Here is a 10,826-nt window from a genome sequence, read left to right as displayed (position 1 = left end):
AGAGTGAAAAGGAAATCTACAGAATGGAAGAAAATATTTGCACGTCATATATCTGATAGGTTAATATTCAGAATCTGTAAAGAACTCCTACAACTACAACAACAAAAACCTTATTTAAAAGTAGGCACAGGACTTGAATAGACATTTCTCCAAAGAAGATATACAAATGACCAACAAGCACATGAAAAGATTCTCAACATCACTAATTATTAAGGAAAGGCAATCAGAACTACAATGAGATTATCACTCCATACTGATTAGGATGGCTATTATCTAAAAAACAGAAAAAGTATCAGAGAGGATTTGGAGAAACTGGAACTCTTGGGCACTGTTGGTGGAAATGTGAAATGGTGCAGCCACTATGGAAAACAGTATGACAGTTCCTAAAAAAATTAAAATAGAATTACCATAAGATCCAGCAATACCACTTCGTGATACACATATATATCCAAAATAATTGAAAGCAGGGTCCTGAAGAGATCTTTATACACCCATGTTCATAGCAGCATTATTTCCAGTAGCCAAAAGGTGGCGCAGTCCAAATGTCCACTGATGGATGAATGAATAAATAAACAAAACTCATATCCATACAACAGGATATTATTCAGTCTTAAAAAGGAAGGGAATTCTAACACATACAACCTGGATAAGCTTTGAAAACATTCTGCTAAGTGAAATAAGCCAGTCACAGAAAGACAAATTCTCTATTATTTCACTTATATGATGTATCTTAAGTAGTCAAACTAATTGAAACAAAGTAGCACAGTGGTTGCCAGGGTCTGGATGGAGGTTAAAAGGGGAGTTTAAGGAACATAAAGTTTCAGTTTTGCAAGATGATAAAGTTCTGGAGATCAGTTGCACAATAATGTGCATATAACACTACTGAACAAAACAAAAAAAACACTACTGAATGTACACTTAAAAGTGGTTACAATGGTAAATGTTGTTACATCTACTTCATGTTACATGTATTTTACCACAATTAAGTATTTTTTAAAAATCTGGCCAGGTGTGGTAGCTCACGCCTGTAATCCCAGCACTTTGGGAGACTGAGAAGGGCGGATTGCCTGAGGTCAGGAGTTCGAGACCAGTCTGGCCAACATATTGAAACCCCGTCTCTACTAAAAACACAAAAAAATTAGCCAGGCGTGGTGGCGTGCGCCTGTAATGCAAGCTAATCGGGAGGCTGAGGCAGAGGAATTGCTTAATCCAGGGAGGTGGCGGTTGCAGTGAGCCAAGATCGCACCACTGCACTCCAGCCTGGGTGACAGAGTGAGACTCCACCCTCTCCCCCTCCAAAAAGTCCTTCACCAGGTATCACTCCCCCTCCTCTCCGCTCCTGCGTAAATTAACAACTCCCTCCTTTGCACCTCCACATTATCTTGGGTATAGCACTATTATGGCTCTTATCACATTTTTGGTAATTATGTGTTTGACAGGATAAAGGTTAATGTCCCATTTGTGCCCATCCTGGGACAGGTGTATACTCATCCCCTCCTGGGGTCTTGACCAGAAGCTAAGAAAATATACTAGGGTCTTTGTCAAGGCAGAGAAAAGAGTCAGTGACTCTGATGGCATAATAGGCTAAAGGGGACCGTTATTATCAGCAAGAGTATATCTTGTATCTTGTACATGTTTCACTCTGAGGCTGGACCTGGAGGGACCATTTTTCTTCAACAATCCTTTTATAGGTGGGATCTGAAAAACCTAAAGAACACTTCTTTCCTCCCTCAACGCACAAAAACATCTCCATTATGAGGACAGCCAGGTGAAATGACTGGCCATACAGAGTCTGACCCACTGGAGGTAAGAGAGGAAGATAGTCATTCAAGATAGATTCAAGATAGAGCAGTTGACCTAATAAACAAGGTTCTTGGGGCTTGGGGGGCGGGGTTGGGAAATAAGGAACTATTTTGCTGCTTCCTGTGGACTCCTTGTATGTAAGTTTGATGCCTAATTTAAAAAAAATTTTTTTATATAACGGACAGTAACTTTCTGCCCTTCCAAGGTCATAGTGAAGAGGTTACATTTGTTTGATCCATCTTTGCTCCTAGATGGGAGCTCCTTTAGGGGCGGGATCACACCTTATTCATACTTGGATCCTCTGTGCCCACCAGTCCTGGCACATGGCAGGTGCCCAATAAATGCCAAATAAATGACTGAATGGTTAGAATGAGGGTTTTTGTAGCACTGAGTCTTTCCAATAACCCAGAGAGAGGCTTTTGGCCAAGCAACTAGTCTACCCCAAAGAGAAAGGACAGTCTGAACTAGAGAGCCACTGAAGTATGAGGGTCTGTTGGGTACCGGGAGCAGAGGGAACATGAGAAGAAAAAGGTTTATTTATTACATAGCCCAGGCTGATGAAACTGGCACCCTCCAGCTTCATGTTTTATTGTCTCACTGGTCATTATATAGTGCCGACATTTATCTGGTCTCCAGGCAAATTTTATAATTTCAGTTCCATCTGAAGCAACACAATAATACTGACTCAGTCGCCTAGATTCCACAAGCCACACACGTTGCTTCAGCTTAAATGGGGCATTGTTTTATCTGGCTGCTGGGACTGGCTCGGGTCTGCTAACAATAAGATGCTTATGCATGGCTCTTTCGTGCAGTCAATCTTTAAAGATTTTTTTCCCTCTCTTGAAATCCTGGAAATGATTCCTAACAACGGTTAATCTAAAAACCAGCTGGTTTTGGTCAACATAAGGCGCCTCTTCGAACTCGCATTCATGGAATTTGCAAGCTGGAAGGAAGAGTGGAAACTAGTTCTGCTTCCCAGGTAAGGAAATTTGTGCCCAGAGACGTGAGCTGGGTTCCAGCCAATTAAAACTAGAAGTCAGAGCTGCCCGTCCCGAGCCTTCTTCCCCTGCTGCCTGCCCTCAGGTGCCATCACACCTGCTTCAGACACTTCCAGCTCACCCCTCCCTCCATTTCCTGTGCAACTAGGGCCCTCTCTGGAGAGCTCTTAAACCATCAGCTTTAGAAGAGGAGAAATGAGCAGACACAAATCTTTCATAGGTTAATTTTCCTTGGAACGTTCGGGTGATTTTTTGTAAAGCTGATTCTCAGTGGTGTTGACTTCAAGGTAGTGTTTCTCCCCGAGGGCTAAAGAGACGGTGCGGAAGTGCGCTGATTAGCGGGAAGGGACCAGACCCGGGGTGGGGGCGGCGGATGGGCCGAGCGGGTGGGCAGGGCACCGAGGGCAGCGAACTGGCTCAAACCACCTGTGCATCACCTGACAAGCACCGACTGAGCACCTACTGTGTGCCTGGGTCAGCCACAGCTGCCTACTTAAGAACCAGCCGCTGCCCTCCGACCCTCCCCTGGCTGGAGGAGCTTTACTAACTGGTAGACTCAGGGACTTCTGATTCTCGTCGTGGGTCTGGCCTTAACTAGAGTCGCGACTCCAAGCAAGTATTTAAAATTCTCCAACCCAGATGGCCTGAGGCTTGAGAGGAAATGAAAGGCTTCTCAAAGGGATGATAGTTTTGGGAAGGTGATTTTTTTGGGACTGGAGAAATACCAGAAAAGGTATTTTGGGGGTCACATACACATGAGAGCGGAAGCGCTGTGAGCCGCTCTGCAGGGTCCATGCCCCGGGAGCCACCTTCTAGCCGCCCCGGGGCGGAGGCGGCCAATTCCCGCCCAGCCCAGCGGGCTCCCCCGACCCGTTTCGGGGAGCACGGCCGCGGAGGCCGGGGGGCGCCTTTCTCTTTAAGAGCCTCACGGGCGCTCCTGATTGGCTGTAGCTATGCAGGGCTTTCGTCCTCGCTCCCTCGGAGCGCTCCCTCCCGCTTCGCCGGCCCCGCTCCGTTTCCACGGCCCCCTCCCCGGCCGTGCGCCCCTCCCGCCCCGCGCGCGCCTCCTCTTCCTCGCCGCCGAGTTCACCCCGGGCCGCGGTATGGGGGATACGCCAGCAACAGATGCCGGCCGTCGAGAGCTGCATCCCTAGGCCACGCTGAGCCCCTGGGGAAGAGCGCAGGAGCCCGGGAGAAGGGCTGGAAGGAGGGGACGGGACGTGCGGAGAATTCCCCCGGAAAAGGCAGAAGCCCCCGCCCCCACCCGCGAGCTCCGCGCCGGCCGAGCGCCTGCCTGCCTGCTGCTGCCTCGGGCGCCCACCTCGCCTAGCCATGCCAGGCCCGGCCGCCGACGCGGGGAAGGTCCCCTTCTGCGACGCCAAGGAGGAAATCCGTGCGGGGCTCGAAAGCTCGGAGCGGGGCGGCTGCCCAGAGAGGCCCGGCGCGCGCGGGCAGCGGCAGAACATCGTCTGGAGGAACGTCGTCCTGATGAGCCTGCTCCACTTGGGGGCCTTGTACTCCCTGGTGCTCATCCCCAAAGCCAAGCCGCTCACTCTGCTCTGGGGTAAGTCCCGCCGTCGCCCCCTGCGCCCCGGGCACCATGGCCAGGCGCACTCGGGCGCGCGAGGTCGCCGCTGGCCGCTCGGTTGCAGGCGGTGCGGAGCGACCCCCGCTCTCCCCACGTCTCCCGCCGCGCGCCCCAGCCCCCTCGGCATCCAGTTCTTCGCCCCTTGGGACTGGCAGGTGTTTCTGTCCTGGTATTTTCAACTTCCGCACCCCCTACCCCGCTGCGATCTGCCTGAGAAAGCGCATTTGCGGGCTTCCCGATGGAGAGCCGGGGGACCTGGAGTCCTGCGGCGCCACCGCTGTGCGCAGAGGCGCGCGAAGGGAGAGGCTCAGCACGGGCTGAATCGGCTCCCAGCGAGGGAGGACAGGCGGGTGGTTGTGTCACCTGTGCGGTCCCTGGGGCTCTCCTATCCCCCCCGCCCCAATCACCTCCGCGGGCCGTGGACCTTGGGGCAGAGATGAGGACTAGAAAGGGAGTTGGACGGGGGAGGAGAGACCCGGCACAGGATAGATAGAGTCTTGGTTTACGAGCACCAGATGGAAGATACCGGTTCCCCTCTTGCCTCTCCAAGGCCCCTGTCCCTGCCCACCCCGCAGTCTTCTATGCCCATTTGCAGTTCTCCGCCCTCGGAAGTTTCTCGGTGAGCAAACCGAGCCTATGGCGAGAGCGGTCTGACCCTAGCACGAAGCTCCGATTGTGACAGTGCAGAGCCTTCTCCAAATCCTGTTCCCAACTGGCCAGTGCAGGTCTGTTCCACACCTGTGGCTCTCCTGCCACCTTCCTTCCGTGCACCCCCACTCCTGCCAGCAGGGAAGGGAACCCAGGCGCCGACCACCATTCCCCTTCCCCTGGGCCCCCAAGGGCTCAGTGCCCGCCCTACACGACCCCAGTCGTTGATCTTTGAACCACTTCGCCGTCGCCCTCGCCGCAATAACTGGTTTTGGCCTCTTTTACTGAAGCGGCAGTAGCCAGGACAAAAGGCACAAGCATTGATATGCTGAGTGAGAATTTGACTAGGTAATCCAAGATGCACTTCCAGCTCCCGTTTCCCTGATCTCTAAGGGCGGGCAGGAGAAACACAACTTACTTTTATTTCCAGAGGGGAAGAGGAAGGAAGAAAATAAGACCTCTTTCTACAAAAGCTTTTTTGGCATAGTGCCAGCTGCAAATGCCTAGGTAGATAATGGGGCCGCTGGTTCTAAGCCTTCCTTTGAAATCATGCAGTCCCTGCTCTTGGAAGGAAACCTATCCAGAAGTGGGTACCTCTTAGGGGGTGTGGTTCAGGGAGGGCACAGCAGAACTGAGGGATGTTGAGAGAGGTAGGGTCTTTGGGGATCCCCAAAGCCCTTAAAGTCTCCCCACAGCTCTGGGAAATGTCCTGCCTCATCTTTGCTTCTCTCAATACACCTCCTCGTTTCTGTGCCTTTTTCACCATCACCTTTATGTGCTGGTTTAATTTCCCTCTGTCTTCCCTTATCTCCAACTGACTAGACTGTATGATGTTCTGCTGTTCCTTCATGAACACACTCCCACGCTGCCAAACAAAGCCCTTATTGCCCGGAGTCTCCAACAAGCTTCTCTCTCCCCCAGCTTCCAGGGGCAGGGCTGGGCTTGGTCCTCAAAGCCCGGTGGCCTCTAGGGGATTGAGGCTTATCTTTAATAGCTGTGGTGTTCAGAGAGTGCTCAGGGAAAAGTGAGCACTTAAAATATTATCTTACATGCCTGTGGCTCACAGGCTCCACTCCTTGCAGCCTCTGAGCGCCAAGACCCTGGCATTAGACCAGGAGCCACAAGGACAAGGCCCTCCTCTCCAAGTTTGCCAGGTCACCTCTGCCCTTTCCAGACTGCTCTCTGTGGTGAAGATAGAATCTCTGTTCTGAAAGACCTTGACTTAGAGGACACCTCCCCAGACCCCAGTCTCCTTTAGCTTCCTTAGAGAAGTTAACACACTGCAGGAATCTGGTTTCCCCTTTGTGTCCCAAACCCTATCCCATACCTCCCTGGATAGATTCTGCCTACCTTCATTGCCTCCATAAAAAATACTACTACTACTACTAATAGCAGACAGTGGTGGATATTGTAGTTTTAAGGTCCAAAATTGTGACTTAGAAACATTCCAGACAATGGGTCTTATCCGATGAATAGCTGCTGCTGCTGCTGCTGCTTTTTTTTTTTTTTCTTCCCTTTTGTGAGAAAGGGTCTTGCTGGAGTGCAGTGTGGCACGATCATAGCACACTGCAGTCTCAGTCTCCCGGGCTCAAGCAATGCTTCCACCGCAGCCTCCGAAGTAGCTGGGGCTACAGGTGTGCACCACCACACCTGGCTATTTTCTTTTTCATTTTTTTGTAGAGATGGGGTCACACCATGTTGTCCAGGCTGGTCTTGAGCTCCTAGGCTCAAGCAGTCCTCCCAAAATACTGGGATTACAGGCATGAGCCTCAGTACCCAGCCTGATGAATAGCTTTTGAGGGAAGAAATGAGGGGCAATGAGAGACCAGTTAAGATTGGCTCTGCTGATGGTTAGGCTATATAGGGAAAGCAGAGGGCCCAGGGAGACCACTGACTCAGGATTACTTTCAGTGAAAGCCCTGGTGCTGTGACTCACAAATTTTCCTCCACTGAAGGCCCTTTTCCTCCACCTCCCTACTGGTCCTGTGTAGCATTAGGGCCACAGTTGTGCCCCCGTGGGCTGCTCATCCACTTCAAGGGCCTGACTTGTAAAGGAAATAGGCTTGGCCTGTCCATTGCTTCAGATGAGGTTGTGCTGGAAATGAGAGGCATCTAGCAGTGCACCCGGCAGGGGAAGTGTTGGATGTGCAGTGTGTGGGTGGTGAAATGTCATCCATGAAAGAGCCATCAAGTTGTTAGTTCATCAAGTTAATTCTCCTTGGGGCCAGAGCATGTTGTTTTTCCTTCTCATCCTTTTCCATTTCGGAGTGGGCCGGCTGTCAGAACAGAATGCCCTTGGTGCCCCCAGGTCCTCAGCAATGAGTCCATGACTTTCAAGGACAGAAAGCAAACTCCAGCTAGAGGAAAAACCTGCATCTGAAGGCTTGAGCTCACAAAAGTGCTTGCTTGAGAGTTTCTGGCCAAAGGGACAGTTAGTCAATGCCCTGAATCCCAAGATGGGTAGAGCAGGGAGTGAGGCCCTGCAGTCATGGTGTGGGGCTAGGAGTCCTGGGGCTGCTTCCCAGCGGAGCTTCCCCTGATGGCCTCCAGACATCTGACCGTTGGCTCTCAGAAACATCAGGGCCTTTTCTGGTTTTTCCCTAAATGTCATCTGAGTCCCCGAAATGTGTCCCATGGTGACATCATGACTCTTTTCCTCTTGAGATGACTTCAGTAACAGCACCAGGCATGCAAAGCAGTAATTTTTCCTGTTTCCTTTGATAGGTCAGCCATCCTTCTATCCTGCCTTGGGGCAAACGTGACCATTGTTAAGGCAGATTCAGGGTTCTCTGGTGCCCTGCTGGGTGCTTGGAGCATCTGCACCATCCTGAGTGGGATTCAACATATGGCAAGGAAGCTAAGTGCTGGAGATTAACAAGGCAGTGTGGGGCGAAGGGTGGTCAGTAGAAGCTGGGGCTTGGAAGTCACTGGTCCACCAGTCACATTTTGAAATTTGCCCAAAGATGAGCTGTCTTCCGGGCGTTGGGTAACCTGTATCTGGTCCTGATGTCTTCGCTGGATTGTGCTTCTTTTCCATCAGTCCCTCAGGTTGTTGAAGAGCCTCAAGAATGCATGACTCAAGCTCTGTCTTGCCCCAAGGTTTTCTAGAGTAAGCAAGGCTCAGTAGAGAGGCAGATCTGAATGTGAATCCCTGCTCTACTTTCTCACCAACCGAATGGTTTTGAACAAATTTTCATCTCAGAACCAGTTTTCTCACCTTTAAAATGGGTATGTTAATACTGTGTGCTCCTGAAGTTGTGAGAGTCAAATTAGATGCTATGTGTAAATCACCGAGCACAGTGCCTGGCCCTTGGTTGGTGTTAATTATTCACTGTTATTACTGTTGGTCCTAATACTGGCCCTTTTTCTTTAGCAGAAGGAAAAAAAAACTCTTCCGGCGGCACGATAAATTCCACAAAGCTGGCACAGAACTTGGCTTCACTGCCTCTCTTGCATAGAAAAGATAGATTTAGCTTTGGAAATAAGGGCTCTTTCTCAAAGTTCCCAAAGAGAGATGAACACAAATCCCTTCTGTACTTCCTCCTTCATGCCCTTCTCTTTCATTCCATCTTCCTCCTATTTTCCTCCAAAACTTATGTAGCTGGGATCTTTTTGTTCAGCTGACAACTCACCTGGTCTGTAGTGTTTTCTTTGGGATTTTTGAGCACAGTCAGTTACAATTGCTACAGAATTTCTCTGAATCTCTTAGAGTCTCAGTTTTGATTTGTTTTTCTCCCTCCCTCTTCCTTTGACTCATCATTTAAAAAAAAATCTTTAATGCTCAATTAAACTACTGAAAATCTAAGAAAAGTGAATGATTCTTCCTTTCAAAGCCTGTAATTCCAATCCCATTGTCGTTACAACTCTTGCATTTTTAATAAATGGGCAAGCATTAAGAGCCTTACCCAAGCCTGGATGCAGCTAGACCAGAGAGAATAGAGTGTGCTTTTACTGGCTTTAAGTCCCAACAAGTATAACCATAGATTGAGGGTAACATTATTCACTCAATTTTAAAACAAATAAACTGATCAAGGTCACTGCAGACTGCACTGTGGCCATGAAATGAGAAAGAGAGCTGCAGAGTAGAAACCAGTGCCGGAATCCCAGCATTGCTAATTAGTTCAACCGAAGGCGCATTTCTTTACAATTTGTGAATCTCAGTTTCCTCATCTGTAAAATGGATACAGTAATACTGAGCTGACAGTTATCTGAGAATTCGGGCATATGTATTTTCTTTTGAGACAAGGTCTCACTCTGTCACTCAGGTTGGAGTGCAACGATGCCATCATGGCTCACTGCAGCCTCAGCCTCCTGGGTTCAAGTGATCCTTCCACCTCAGCCTCCCAAGTAGCCAGGACTACAGGTGTGTGCCACTGCACCCAGCTGGTTTTTTTCTTTTTTTTTTTTTGGAGAGACGGAGGTCTCGCTATGTTGCCAGGGCTGGTCTGGAAGTCCTGGGCTCCAGTGATCCTCCCGTCTTGGCCTCCCAAAGTGCTGGGTTAACAGGCATGAACCACTGTGCCTGGCTGGGGCATGTGCTAAAGTGTTTGCCGAAGAGTAGACGCTCAATGCTATCTACTATTATTTCCTCCCCAGGTAGAGGGGCCTGGTTGGGAAACCTGCATGGGCTTACTGGTCTGTCTCAGACTTGGAGTACTTGTGACTCAAATGTAAGGCACAGCTTTTAAATCCAAATATTTGATCACGACCTTGCCATAATATTTTAGTTTTCACCTTACCTAGTTTTGTGTGTTGCATAAAATTATAATAGTTACTTGGAAAAGGTCAGTGATAGATTTGCAAAAGAGTGACACAGCTATGTTTTTGTTGTTGTTGTTTTAAGGATCTATAAAAGAAAGTGTTTTTAGGTGGCTTTGTTTTTCTTCATTGAACATCTGTTTCGACGTTCTGTAGTCTCTGGGATGCAGTCTACCCATTCCTCTGTCTCATGCTTCTTTGGAAGTGCCACAGTCTTGGGTGTAATAACAGTACAACCAGCATAGGCTGTACCTGGAATCAAATGAAACAGTGCAGTAAGGAGCTTGCCTGGAAGCCAGCAGAGAGTAAACATTAGCCTTCCTGTTCCAGCCACACATTTTCTTAGTGTTTCCCTTCGCTTATTCCCTCTGTTCAGCTCTTCCTTTGGAGGCTGAGACTCTTAGTCTAGCCAGACCCCTGGACAAAGAAAGCCTTGTGGGTGTCAGGAAGCAGGAAGCCCTGGTCTTGGGTAAAGACAGTCCTCTCCCCCACCCCCCACCCCGATTTTATTTCCCCTGGCAATGGATTGGTGGCCACACAACAGGTACCAGCTGTTTCCCGTTGTTCGTTCATTACATGTGTGAATGGCCACGAGGGAGATCCTCACAGTTGCGCATGCAGGCACATATTCATTCATCCACTAATCATTTTTTAAATTCTGATGATTGTCAAAAATGGTGGCACATTGGAATCACTTGGGTAGCTTTTAAAATTGTCAGAAGCCTTGGCCTGCCTTTACCTAGGCTTGCTGTACTGGAATGTCTAAAAGAGATGCCCTGACTTATTTTTTTTTTCTCTTATAAGCTGTTCAGGTATTTCTGATGCACAGTGGGCTGAGAACCGTTATTCAATTTCCTTATTCAACAATATTTATCACTTATTACCTGCCAAGCACTGGCACCATCCCTGACTCCATGGCACTTACAGGCTAAACTACTCCTTGTAGCTTATTTTAGAACATGTCGGGATCCTGCTTACAGGCCAGTTGGAGAAACAGGTGCACAGGTGACAACCCTCAAGGCACCATCCAT

The 10,826-nt window shown here is 49.2% G+C and overlaps 1 protein-coding gene across 2 annotated transcripts in view; it reads left to right on the top strand.

The window, feature by feature from the left end:
- The first annotated feature begins 4,133 nt into the window (after window positions 1-4,133).
- SCD5 (stearoyl-CoA desaturase 5) overlaps window positions 4,134-10,826 on the top strand; it is a 169,774-nt gene continuing 163,081 nt past the window's right edge. For both annotated transcript variants that reach the window (XM_012447059.3, XM_021669628.2), the window contains exon 1: window positions 4,134-4,365. In XM_012447059.3, the coding sequence (XP_012302482.1) occupies window positions 4,134-4,365 (232 nt within the window). The remainder of the gene's footprint in view (window positions 4,366-10,826) is intronic.

The sequence above is a fragment of the Aotus nancymaae genome, unplaced genomic scaffold (genome assembly GCF_030222135.1).
Source record: "Aotus nancymaae isolate 86718 unplaced genomic scaffold, 86718_ANA_hifiasm-v0.15.2.pri h1tg000006l, whole genome shotgun sequence".
NCBI classification, from domain to species: domain Eukaryota; kingdom Metazoa; phylum Chordata; class Mammalia; order Primates; family Aotidae; genus Aotus; species Aotus nancymaae.
The sequence above is the reverse complement of the archived record's forward strand: the minus strand, read 5'-3'. Positions and strand labels throughout refer to the sequence as shown.